The sequence below is a fragment of the Camellia sinensis genome, chromosome 3 (assembly GCF_055761805.1).
Source record: "Camellia sinensis isolate YWXY chromosome 3, ASM5576180v1, whole genome shotgun sequence".
Classification (NCBI taxonomy): Eukaryota; Viridiplantae; Streptophyta; class Magnoliopsida; order Ericales; family Theaceae; genus Camellia; species Camellia sinensis.
Window position 1 is genome coordinate 67318547 of NC_138963.1, and position 14569 is coordinate 67333115.

At 37.5% G+C, this 14569-nt stretch overlaps 1 protein-coding gene across 1 annotated transcript; it reads right to left on the reverse strand.

The window, feature by feature from the left end:
• Nucleotides 1–3577: 3577 nt before the first annotated feature.
• Nucleotides 3578–4372, reverse strand: LOC145821589 (L10-interacting MYB domain-containing protein-like). Its single transcript, XM_082918119.1, has 2 exons — nucleotides 3980–4372; nucleotides 3578–3874 (listed from the first exon to the last, which is right to left on the reverse strand). Exons 1-2 carry the CDS (start codon nucleotides 4370–4372, stop codon nucleotides 3578–3580), a joined length of 690 nt encoding a protein of 229 aa, XP_082774245.1.
• Nucleotides 4373–14569: the final 10197 nt, after the last annotated feature.

Consider the following 14569-nt stretch of genomic DNA (forward strand, 5'->3'; position numbering starts at 1 on the left):
AATAATACCATACAATAACATGAAAATAAATAAATTAAATTAATATTAAAATAATTATGAAATAATACAACAAGATATATTGAAGACCCCAAACTTTGTTCAAAATTAAAAGACCGAAGAGACGGCCTTAGTGACCTCACTAGGCCGGCCCTGCCTGCACGTGCAAACTCCCTAGGCAATTTTTTTTTTTTTTTTCATGTGCAGCCAGCCACACATTTTGGGTTGTTTTGGGAAGATGGTAAAAAGTGACTTTTTAACTTTTAATCAAGTTTTTAGCTTTTTTAGATAAATGATTTGAAAAGTTGGTAAAAAGTGACTTTTTGAGTTTTTTAGTTAATAATTTTTTATGTTGTCATATCATCATGGCATAGTGTAAAATGACCAAAATACCCCCTTCTCATTTGCAAATTACAGAATTTCACATGCTCTAACTCCTTGTACTGTCACATACTCATCTCATGGATATGCAACGTTTTTTTTTTTTTGTTTTTTTTTATTTTTACATAAAATAAAATAAAAAATTCAAAATATTTCATTTTTACCTTTAAATGTCTTCCTAAAAAATAAAAATACAAATTGTATAAAAATTCACCAAGGATAAAAAATTTTTTAAAAAAAAAAAAAAAAAACAATTGTCTTATGATATTCAGCTTCCAGCTTCCCAAATGGGTTTCAAAACAGAAGTAACTCCTCATATGTAAATTAAAAATAAATAAATAAATAATTTTAAAAAATAAAAATTGTATATATAACTCATCATAAAAATATTAAGAAAAATAAAAAAAAAAAAAAAGCTTCACTAGGCCAAAATAACTCCTCATATGTAACCGTATATATTATTCGTACAGATTGATTACAGCCGTAGCTCACGGCGATTTTGCACCAACACATTTCTAATAGATTTTCTAAATTCGTTCATTTCTATATCATCATCACCCACTGGGTCAAGCTCATCATCATCACCAACACCTGCTGCGTTGGGCATGTCGCTAAAAATAAAATGTTCCGCATTAGCAACCCTGTTGAATGCTTCATCTTCGTTTGAGTTGCGGCGTATGAAATTATGTAGTGCCATTGAAGCCCCAACCAATGGCACTTGCACTTTCCCAAAATCATACCGAGGCATGTTATGTAGAAAACCCCAGCGTGCTTTCCACACTCCGAATGTACGTTCAATTGCACTCCTTAATGAGGAGTGCACTGTGTTAAAAACTTCGTTCGCGTTGCGTGCTCGTCCAGTCACACGGAACTGTTCTTGGTGATACCGACATCCTTTAAACGGTGCAAGAAAGCCTTTCTGATTCTTGTACCCTGCATCAACAAGGTAATACTTTCCTATGTGTGTCCAAATAATTTTAATTAGTAAGAAATGTTAATAACAAGACAATAAATCAGTCATGATATTGAACAATGCCACTTCATTTTACCTTCTACTGGGTGTGGAAATTTTTTCACCGGATCTTCGGTAACTTCGTTAAATACTCTACTGTCATGCATACTACCCTTCCAGCCGCAAGAGATGAACGTAAAACACAAGTCAAAATCGCAAACTGCAAGGATATTTTGCGTGTGTTGTCCTTTACGACCAAAATATGGCGGTGCCTCACGCGGATTCAAATTTGCCTCCACATGCGTCCCATCCAACGCCCCAATACAGTCCTGCATGCTCATATAATGCAAACATGCCATAAGTGACTAGTAAAATTACATTTTGGACATACACAACTATTTTGACACATGGCAAATTAACGAACGTGTTACACCTCACCCTGAATGGCAAATATTTTGGTTGCGACTCCAAGTATGGATGTCTACTATTTTGAGGCCTTGTCGGTCGACAGTGGGCTCATGTAAATTCCTTCATTGCTCTAAGAACACGCTTAAAATGACGCCACAACTCCCCTGAGTGTTGGAAGCGGTCTTCAATATCCCAACTTGGGAAGCCTCGCAACACGTATATAAACATCCCCACACTCTCAACTACATCAATACCATGCGGACGCTGCGGGAGTTCGAGACCAAAATCGGCTACTAATGTGTTACACAATTTTATGAACACATCCCTTGGCATCCTAAAATTACGCTGAAACGCTTCTTCTCGGCCTGTAAGCATCTCCTGCATCCATAATCTCCCAGTCAACGCAGATGTGTGAAATGGAGTCCTGTCAACGTATGCGTACTCATTGGCCACGCGTGCAATTTCTAGCCATATCATTGATGTTGTCATTTCCATCTCCCCGATTGTCTCGCGTATCCACGTATTAATTTGGCCATTGCACACAACACCCGCGCTACTACCCTCTTGCGGATCCATTGATGCTGTATAACAAATTCAACCAAGAACACAAAAAAAAAAAACAAAAAACAAAAACAAAACAAAAAAAAACAAAAACAAAGAAAAAAAAAGAGGTGATTCAAATGCATAACGTATGTTACTCTTGCAACCATGCAAGCCTATTGGAATCAAATTTGAATAACAAGAACACACCTTTACTAGGGGACGTCAGCTGAAGTGTGAATATCTGAACTGCTACTGAAATTGCTTACTCTTGTGATGCGCATGTATTGGACACCCCTGTGTACAAATAAATAGGTAGGCTTCCCCAACTACAAATTCATTCCCGTGGGCACGTGAATACCTTGGCCAAGTATTTGTACACCATCACATGGGCAAGTGTATCCCCCTTTAGCAGAAATATCAATTCACATAACTTTTACAAAAAGTATAAGATTCCAATTGCAGTCAGCATGTACAAATAGGTTTCACTTTTTGGATTTATATTAGTTTTTTAATTGAGAACATGTCTGTTTTTTTTTTTTTTTTTTTTTTTTATGGGAAACCCATAACAACTGGAAAAAATTAAAAAAATAGAAAAAAGCTTATAAATAAAAACATCCCAAGTTCAGAAACATAAGTAAATAAGCAAAACAAAAGTTAAAAAAAATAAAAAAATTGTAACTAAAAAAAAATGATCATACTCTACTGTCCATGCATAAGCTCCTAATTTTTGGAATGGTCACACACCTACCATTCAAACGTGTTTAACGTTCAACACTGCATAACAGCTGGGTTTTACACACCATAATAGGAAACACAAAAATAAAGAAAATAAATAAACATATCCCAAGTTCACAAATAGAAGTAAATAAGAACAGAGAAAAAAAAAAAAAAAAAAAAGCACAAAGTAGTTAACATTGCACTTGTTCCTTCCAAGCTTTAATTAAGGTCAAGCACCCCATCCCGCCCAAATAAAAATACACCGCGGGTTCCACTGACAACAGTTGGATGACATATGGCACGCTTCTCTTTTAACCACGCAACAATGCAATCAACGGGGAGGCCCATCATGACGTCGCGGTTGTCCGGTGAATCCATTAGCGAGCATGCAAACGAAAATAACGGACCACCCAACTCCAATCCTGAAACATTCATAAGCCTCGCAAGACAATCCCCAACAGTGTTCTCGCCCCTTCCTGTCACAACATATTGGGTGACTTTCAGCTCCCTGCTTTGTTTGCTAACAGCCTCCACAAGGTTGTCCATGCTACTGGCCACTGTACTAGGGGCTGCCCTCTTTCAACGCTTTGCGTTGGCTGATCCATCTGCAGTGGACTGTGGGGGAGCATCATCAAATAGCGAAGAATCGACCACGTTTTCGCCGCCTCTATCAGGCACAGTAATAGGTGGTGTGCCATCACTAAGAGGTGCCATGCCACTGTCAGCGTCTGCATCATTGGCGACCACATCATCATCACGGATTTCAGTTGGGGTCCATGCATGTTTTCCTGTTGCAGAAGCGCCCGAGTACACCATTTCCATAAGCTCCAAGTGCTCCAAGGGCTTTGTCTTGAACTTTGCACATCGCTGGTTCATCTAACAGAGTTAAAAAAAAAATGTCAAGCAACCCAACAACAATTACTTTGTAAACAATAAAATGAAGAAGGCAGCTATTATTTGGAAAAGTAAAGTACGTCATACCGCTTCCATTTTCTCCCACCAATGCTCAGGTGCTGTGAACAAACCCGTGGCCTGGTCATATCCTATTCCTGTGAAGCCTTGACTAGCATCTTGCAACTTTTTCCAGGCAACCCAATCTTTTTTCAGATTGTCATATTTGTTTTTAATTTGTTTGGCCGAATGTCGCATTCCGGTTTTCTCATAGAACTTGTTGGCAATATTCTTACACCCAGTGCTAGATAAGGCACATAGTTGTCGGTTACCTTTCTTCATTTCACCAAGGACAAGTTGTAGGTACAGCTTAGTGTTGTCACTATCCCAAGTGCATTTGTGGACAGGTGACTTTTGGCTTGATGTCACACCCTTGCCATGTGTTTTTGAAGGGGTACGGGGTGAAGTACGAGTGGTTGCCATCACACTACGAGTGGGTCATAAGTGTAGTTCACAAGAAAATGAGCATACAGCGCAAGACAATTCATTACATGTATAGAAGTAGCAATACAACAACGCATGCAATCCAATTAGTTAATTTCTTTACAGTACAGCAACGTAGCAGTGGTCGTAGACAACAAAAAATAAGGTTTCTTGAATATGAAAATACATACAGTCATACAAAAGTTCATAATGCATTACATCGACATGTCTAATACAGTGAAAGAGGCATAATATGCAAGTTACACATATAACTACGTCCAACGTCAGGGTGTCCGGTCTTGAAAATAATACAGAAACCCACAAAATGAGCATGACTCACATACGAAACAACAAGGCAATCACTATGACGCTCAACGCACCGACGACTGTCCAAAGCAAACGTAGGCTCTGATCTATGCGATCAACGTCACTACGTAACCCCAGATCGACGTCATTCGGAGGGAGGTCATTAGCAACCCTTTCTCCGCGAAACTCGTCACACCAACCTACCCATGAAACACATTTCTGGCATACACAAGTTCAGTAGTTAGAGTCATTTATTTATGACATAACCGTAAATGACAAGTACAGGAGTACATGCATTGAATAGCGGTAATACGCACCGTTGGACTAGGGCAAACATAGTATGCACGACCTGGGTTTTTGTTAGATCTAGAAATCTTTACAAAGCAGTGTCCAAAGCCACATGCACACATCCTTCGTGGCCATGAAGAAGTGGCAGTTGACATCGAGGAAGCCATTTCTGTGGTGTGTAGTGGAATAAGAAATGTTAACATGTCTCCTTATAGTGGTGTGGAACAAGAAATGTCAATGGATGTGTTTCTTAAACCCCAAATGCATGTGTCATCATATGGGTGTCGGAAAAATGTAACCCATGGACAACTTGTGACTTATTACATGTAGAGAACACCTAATACAGATAATCTGAAAATGAAATTTGTGGCTTTTTTGGCTGTTATACCATTTCCTCAATTCATGTGAAAAATGGAAACATGCAAGCCATCTTTGCACTTCCCAACAGTACTACCACATCCACCATATGACAAAAAATTGAAAGAACTAGTTGGGAGCATAAGGACCAATTTCAACATCAGCTTTTCCCGAAAAAATAAAAAGGGAATGGAGGATAAGATTTTTAAACTATTTGAAGCAATTGTTTTCTAATTGCAGGATAACACATACTCATCTTATGAAGTTCCACTGTTTTCTAATTGCAGGATAACATTTGATCTCTTAAATGGTTTAGAGCTTATAAAAATAATGGTTTTAAGGTTTGTGAAGACAAAAGAACAAATAATGGGCTTTGAATGATTTTTTTTTTTTTTTTAGAACGGATGACACTTGGTGGATTATAAACTGTAATTTTGCTGGAAAAATATCTTCGTGGGGGTTTTCTGACAGCAATAAAGAGAAGTAGAATAACAAGGACAAGGAATGGAAGCGAACAAAAAGCACACTCTTTGTCAACCAAACTTTTCAAACTTCATCAAATTACTGCAATATCATTTGGCATGGTAGCTTCAATAAGAGATGTAACATAAGGAGGAAAATTTGAGGATGTAAGATAACTAACTTAAAATTTTGAAGAAAAAAAAAAAAAAAAACAAACCACCAAGTAACAGATTCATGAGGCCACCTAATCATATAACATCTGGAAAAAAAAAATTCCAAGTATTGAAGCTTGTGATCAACCACAAAACAAATAAAAAAACAATAACAAGAACAAAAACACACAGAAGTAAAAGTGTTATGAGGTCAACATAATCAAATATAACTCCAGGCAATCCAAGTAGGTAAGCTTGTGATCAACCACAAAGGCAGGAGATTGGAGAAGATGACTCATCTCAAAGCTGTTTGGCAGTACAATGCCTATGTATGAACCTTCCTTGTTTATTACATTCATTTTTTTCAGCACATTATGAGAAATTAAAGCATATGATCCATACAGAAAACCCAGTAGAAGAACCAAACATCCCAATGACATTAACCTTATATGAGTATCCATGTCTCTGTCTCTCTCTGGAAATTGAAAAGCTTTGGAGAGCATTCAATGGTGGAGACACAGACAGATTTGTGAATCTAATCAATGTGAAATTAACGAAAAAGAATATAAAATTTGTTTTGCACCATCTATAAAAAAAAAAAAAAATTAAAAACAAAAATCTTTATTCATCAACTCTGTTTTTCCTGTGGTTGGAGATGCAGTTCAGTGGCTATCAATACCAACAGGCCTTTTTTTTTTTTTGGGTGTAGTCGATAGATGCAGCCATGTACACAAGCAGAATGAGTCATTGGTTTTGTACAGAACCAGGTATATAAGCAGAATGAGTCATTGTAAGCTTCCCCAACTCATTGTTTTTTGTTGTTCAAAAGCAAAATAAGCAAATCTGAAAGGGGTATCCATAGGTCGCAATTAACAAATTTCTACTAAATTTGTTTCATCGCAAAATAAGGCCAGCAGAAGTAGTAAAAATAAAAATGAAAAATAAATACATAAAAAAATAAAGCACACAGTGGGTAAGAAGATGGCAATCAGACCAGTGTTTACCCAAAAAATCCCAAAAAAACAAAAAGAATAGCAGATGGTAGTCAGAAAGCCAAATAACACTTGTAATGTCATCAACGGAACTGAAAATTAACAGATCTATTTGTAATTTAATAGTTTCTACACATGTTGCAAATCACGGGTAGCAGATTTGCAGCAGAGGGAAGAGGCTTACATGATTGTGTAGATCAACCGAGGAAGACGACTTTGGTAGAGGGAATTCAGTGGCGATGTCGATGGCCGACGCTAGGAACACGTCTTACGCGGCGTCCACAGCAGCGGTGCAACGGAGCGAAGACGATCTGAGAAGGGGAGAAGAACAAGAGGCGTGAGATGCAAAATGGTGAAATGTTTTGACGAAACAAACCCTAAAGTGAATGGAGGGTATATTCGTAAATACCCCCTCCTGCGTTTATCCAGCTTCCCAAATGAGTTTGACGAACAAAAAAGCCACGTTTAACGTTTTCATCAGACGCCCAAACGCGGCTTTTAACCACGTTGCCAAAACATGATGTTTATTTATTTTAATAATTTATATTTATTTCATATAAAAATGAATTAACAATTTCTATATTAATAATTATCAAAATAAATAAAATTTTACTTAATTTTTTCGCTAATAATCTACTCATAACTTTTTTGTTAAGAAAATAGTGAAAAAAAGATGTATGTTTAGAATAATTTTTTGACTTTTTATAAAAAGATATGTAATAAAATATTGTAAAAAAATTAAAATGACAATTTTACCCATTTAACTTTTTGACTTTTTGAGTAGTTCAATTCAAATGACAAAATAATAATTTTACCCTAGTGATTTCTCTACAAGCTACTCTTGAATAATATAGACTTTTTAATTTTTTTAATAATTTTTTTTATTTTTTAACTTTTTTAATTTATCTCAAACAAGGCCTAACAAACTCTTTCATTGTATCTCTGAAAACAAACCGTATCTAAATCATTATATCAAAACTCTCCAAAGTGAAGTGAGTTGACATAAAATATAATGTCATTTTTTAATGTAAGATTTTTTTTTTTGTATTTTTTTGGTACAAATTTTAGGAATGGCTTCCTCTGGTGTAAGATTTTTTATTTTATTCTTTTGGTACAAATTTTAGGAATGGTTTCCTTCGGTCCGTGATTGAATTGGAAGATATTGTTGAACTTATGGAGGGTAACCACGAGTCTCGTTTTAATAATCTAAACTATTTAATGTGTAGAACTCGTTGAGTATTGTATGTTTGTAAAAAATCACTTCAATCGGATATCGATAGTTATGTGATCAAATCAGATTTTTGTAAGTCATTTATTTTTCACGGTCTATTTTTTCATACAAAATTGATTCGATCACATACCTATCGATATCAGATCAATATGATTTTTTTACAAACATATAATACTCAATAAATTTTACATATTAATAATTTAAATTATCAAAATAAAACATGTGATATACCTCCTTAAATCTCACCCTCCCGTGTGATTGGATTGGAGGAAGCCATTCCCCAAATTTTAACATACGATTTGACAAACGAGTAAAGTGAACTTTTTTAAAAGTTACACAGTAGGCAAAATGAAAATGACTTGGCTATATCACTCACAAAATCAGTAGTTAGGATAATATAGCAAATCAAAAGGCAAAATCAATCACACAAAGATACAACCACAAAATCTCTGGATTATTAAATAGGGCTATGCTTTCCTCTAGTTGGATCGCCGCTTAGAGGATACTGTTGAACTTATAAGGGTTTATCATAGGTCTCGTTTTGATAATTTGAACCGTTCAATATGTAGAACTTATCAAGCACTATATGTTTATAAAAATTCACATTGATCGGATATCGATAGCTATTTTATCAGATTAGATTTCTGTCAATCGTTTATTTTTTATCGTTCATTTTTTTTATACAAAACTGATTTGATCACATAGCTATCGATATCCGATCAACGTGATTTTTTATAGACATATAATATTCGATGAGTTCTACACATTGAACAGTTCAGATTATCAAAATGGAGCCCGTGACAAGCCTCCACAGGCCCAACAGTACCTTCCAATCACCGACCGTAAGGAAGCCAGCCCCTATTAAATAATAGTCTTGAAAAGTTAACTATTTTAGTAAGTTATTTTAATTTTTGATTATTTTAATAGATTAAAATTTGTGTGTTTAAAAAAGTGATTAACTTTTTTTATAATTAGATATAATGTTTGTAAGAGAAAAAATAAAATAATTATAAATAAAATGTAACTTTTTATCTTATTGACTATTTTAATCTATTTTATTATTTCATAAATTTTAAGGAAAGTTACCCATAAATCCTAAATGTTGAACTTGTGTTCCATTTAGTCCCAAAATTTTTCTTGTGATCCATTTAGTCCTTTGTGTTGGAAAAAGACGGAATTGCCACTAGTTTTTGTTTATTAGTGTTACAGCTGTGATTTACGTGATATTTGAGCCCCGCGTTTATTGAGAATGTGCAACGGTGTACGCGTGGATTTGTGACACACATTGTGAAAGTACACTAAGGGCTTTTATACTTTTGTATTGTTTTTGTTTTAGTGGGCTAGTAGAAGGCGCGTGGTACACAAAGCAATGGACCACTTTTTACCCGGATTCGACCCGTAACACACGCAAATAAACGGGTACGCGTATATGAACCGTTCCCACATTGAATGTGTGTTGTTGTTTGAAACCCTATTTTGTTGGGATTTACATTATCGAATTCCCCCAAATCTGCGAAAATACCAAATTGAGCTTGGTTGTCGTTTTTGACTGGAGGTTTATATGTGAGTCAGTGACAGGAGGATCATGTGACTATCATACAGTGGGGCATTTTGATTTTGGTTTTCAGAGAAGGTGCTGCAAGGGGACCACACCGTACGAGGGATTTGTTGCGTGTCATTATTAGTGGTCGTTGCTGGAACGATGAAGACGACAGGTTCTATATCACCCATCCCTGTGTATTGATCATATGTTTTCGTGTGTTAGGGTAAAAGATTTTGGGGTTTTTACGATTAAGATGTGTGTGTATAATCGTCGTGACACATTCATTTGTGTTACCATGTTTGGTCATGTTATGCATCGTGTATGTTCGTCGTGGTTTGGGTTTGTGTGTTGGTTTTTTGCTTGTGGTTGTGCGACAGTTATTTGTTTGTTGTGTTGCGTGTAATCGTGGGTGTAACCCATAATGTTCTAATTTGTTTTTTGTTTTTCTTGCGTTGGGGTCTAGTAGTTGTTTTTGGATTGTACATTGGGAAAAAATGGAAAACTGTGGTCCTTGTGTTGGTGTGTGTGTCCTACGTGGGTGTGTGTTTTGTTGTGTGTATGTTGACCAGTCTGGTTTGTAGTCATTGGTGGGTGTGTGTTGCGTCATGATTGGGGTTTGTCTGTAGGTTTATGTCTGTGGTTGTGTGACAGTCATTGGGTTGTTGGATTGCACGCAACTGTGGGGGTAAACCTTAATGTTTTAAGTTGATATTGTTTTGTTGCGTTGGGGTGAAGTAGTTGTTATCGGAACCGCGTAGTGTGGTAATGTGTGTGTTTTACGTTTGGTTGACGTATGCTGTGTTTTGTTAAGTAGGTTTTTAATTTTTGTTTGTTTGTATTGTAGGTACTGACATTCAACGAAGCCCATAGACACGTTCATGTGAGCGAAAACGAATTGATGGGGTGGGGGGCCAAAGATGAACAACATGGGTGTGAACAAGATGCAGGGTCCCATATTGTTTAAGCAGATGAAGGTCATTAATAATACCGGCAGCGAAGGGAATAGCAAAGCTGCAGCTGTTGTGCCATGCACTACGACAACACGGATTAATTTTCGTTCGAATATTGCGGGCATTGTGAAGATTGTGACAATGTCCCCGTTGAGGGCGGGCCATTTCGAACAGTTGAGAAGAACCCCTTTTTGGATAATGATCGAGGCAATCAGTGTTAACAAGCTCAATCATAATAGTTTTAGAAAGTACGATGAGCTTGTATCGAACATTATTCGGACCTATGATGAAGAGTGTAATGCATTCAAGGTTGGTGAGAAGCATGTAAAAATTGGTAGAGGTGACATAAGGCTGTTATTTGGAATACAATGCGGGATTAGGCGCCTTGATTTGTCTCCTTGCCAAAGGCCGGTATCGGATTTTGTACAACATAGATGCCACAACGCCGTTCGTATATCCTCGAAGCTGGTAAAAACGTTGTTTGAAGAAGCTGTGCGTGGTCGGACTCGGGTGGACGAAGAGGACACGGTGAAATTGCTGGTGCTGTATATGTGTGGGAAATTGTTTTTTTCTAATTCAGGTGAGACGATAAGTTGGGCCTTTGTGCGATATATTGATGACTTGCATCATATACGGACATATGATTGGACCGGGGCAATATTGCAAACACTGATGGGTTCGATCAAAGATTCCTATCGTACGCCAAAGAAGGTGACCGGATGTGTGGTCTCCTTGTTGGTATGTCAGTCATCCCTATATGTATGCATTAATTATTTTATCACGTTGTTGGTTGTTGTATGTAGGTAACTGTTCTGTTAAATTGGTTGTTTGCCATCCAGTACTGGTTTTGTGAACATTCAACAATATGTAAACCCGAAACAGAGAATATGTTCCCTCGGTTCCGCAAATGGGATATAGGGAATTTGCTGTCCAGGTCACGGGGTTTTGATTTTGCTGCACCAGGCAAATTCGAGGTACGTTATACGTAGTTGGTTGTGGTTTGTGTATCTGTACATGTATTGGGTTGTATATTTTTATATTTGGTTGTAAGTTATATTAATGTGTGGTATGACCTGGACAGGTACGTGTCGACCGGTTGAGGTCGTTGGAGTTTGAGCGTGACATGTTGGCAACAGACATTGAAGTACAGGGTGGGAATGGAGAAAAAATAAATGACACTACGTTAAACAATGGTCCTGGTTGTGGTGAAGCTGAAGCAGTGAAAAGTGGGAAAAATGAGGGCTTGAGGGAGGGAAATGTAGGGCTGTCAGAGGATGTTCTTTGTGGTAGTGGTGGTGGGGTTGGCGTGAGGTATGCGGTAGGGACTGTAATGGGGGGGCAGGATAGTGATACGCGTGGCGAATTACATTCGTTGAAGGGAGGTGTTGGTTATGCAATAGCGCTGGAGGATGCGTTGAATGCAAATGCAGCACTTGAAATGCAAAACAAAAACAAAGATGTTACAATAACAAAACTGGAGGAAAAAGTTGAAAATTTGAGGAAAAAATTGGAGATACAAGCTATCAACATTGTTAGCGGGTTCGGGTGTGTGTTGAAGGTAAAGGATGATGAAATACATAAGTTGACAACTGAAAATAAGGAATTGAGGGAGGCAATATCAGTACTTGAAGATTAGCTGGCTGATCAACAGGTTCACTGTGTTACGCAAGCGTACCGTAACGTTAACACTGGCGATGATGATGGGGTTAACTTTTTTGGTGGAAGTGGGATTGGTGGGACGGTGGTTCACGATGTCACGCCGATTGCAGCTGCTAAAACTGAAAATGCTGAACAAGCATTTGCTCTCGTACACACGTTATCAGATTCTAGCCCGGTGAATGTTTGTGGACCAAGTGCTGTAGATGTGTCAGATACTGAAATGGAAGTTGTACCGTACATGGTGGAAGGCGTCCAAGGTATGGGTATACACAATTCGTTCGTCCGCAACATCAAGAACAAAGTCAGAAAAGAACGAAAATTGTCAGATTATGAGTATCCTTTGGCTTGTGAGCGTGGGAGAGAGTCTGGTACACACGTGGATGCTATTGGGGTCAGTGACAAATGCAGTGTGAATGATGTCGTCGTTGATGTGGAAACCGTTGTGCTTCCTGAGAAAAATGGTCTGGTTTTGACATGAACAACCGGTTTAGGGCTTGGAAAATGATGACGACAGACGAAAAAACAAAAATAACCAAAGCGTACGAGCAGGATAGTGACGGGTATGCATTTGTGTGTAACCATGTTTTTGTGTTTAATTTTTTTTAACGTCATTATGTTGATTTGTTGTGTGGTTTGTGTGTAGGGCCGTAATGTGGGCTGGCAAGTCGAGTGGTGTTGTTGTTTACTTCACTGATGTTAAAGATCTTGTACAGGGGGACAGCCTATGTGGCAATGTAAGTTGGGTTCGATGTTTTGTTTTGTTTGTTTTTTATTTTACTTGTTTTTGTTGTATGAATATAACCTATAGTTGTGGTATTAAAATCTTGTGAGATTGTGGTCAATGTGTATTGAATATGGTGAGATGTTGTGGCAGGTGATTGATGTGTATGCAGAAATGTTGTTTATGAACCAGTCAAAGGTAGATGGAAGGGGAAGATGTGGTTGACAAATCGTATTTTTTTAGCAGTGTGTGCATGGTTAGTTATTTTGTTTTGTTGGTAAACAGCATAGTATTGTGTGAACTGTTAAATGCGTATGAATTGGCTGTGTTGCAGGACATGTTGTGGAATAGCAACATGAAGTCAGTTGAGAAGTATGTGCTGAAAAAAATTTTAGCATCGAAGGAATGTCGGTACATACATTTTCCTGTGTACCACAACACGCACTGGACTCTTGTGGTGTATGACACGGAGGATGGAAGTTGGCAACATTTTAATCCAATGAGACAACGTTCATCAGCTCGAACAGATGTGCATCATAATGAAGCACTTGTTTTGGTAATGTCAACGTTGCATTTGATTGTGAATTTTGTTGGTTGGGAATGAGTGATGAAGAAAAGTAATTATGTATGTAATTTGTTTGGTTAATTTGTTGTGTGACAGAAAGAGCGTGTGTCAAATGTCATGAAGGGATCGTTACGTAAGGATGGGATAGACGAGATGAGCATTGCGGAAACTTTCAACCACCCTTTGGAGGCTGTTGCAAACTGCCCCCAACAGAAAGTGGACTTGTACGTATATTTAAATTTGTTACAACAACCAGATAGATTGATTTTTTTATTTTTTTTTTGGAAGATTGATGGTTGTCACACTGACATTATATTATTTGCTTTCCCCCTCCACCCACCCCCCTGCGTAGGCTAGATTGTGCAGTCATTGTCTGTGTTATTATGAGGCAGTACGTGTACCATGCGGATGTGGGCCGTTCTCTGCAAGGTAACAATGGCTGTGTTTTACGAGCGAATATGGTTAAGGGGTTCATCAATGATCCGGTTATGGGGCTGAAAGATTGAAGATGTGAAGCTGCTATAACAATCTCTTTTTGAAAGTAGGAAGTTAATATTAATATCGAAAACTTTATTTTTGGTTTTAGAAGTTTGATTATGCTTTTTGTTTTTGTTATGTGCACAAGATGTGCCAAATTATAGTTTAGTGGTATTTATGACGTTGATACGCGGTTGGCATGCTTAGTTCTTTTTGGGTTGCTGTGTGTCAGTAAATATGGCTTTGGAGAAGTCTAATAAGAATTACATTTTTGGATGCACATTATGTTTGCTGTGTGTTTCGGTGTGGGTTGCGGATGTGTTTATGTTGGTGGGCGTAATGTTGTTCTATTTGTGGATGACTTATGTAAATATGCGAACATGGTTTTTGTGGTTATGTGATGTCTTAACAATCAATGTATTAGCCATTGATGTGGAGACTGTTATTGTTTGTTAATGGCCCGATAATATGGGCATATATACTTTTCATTGTTG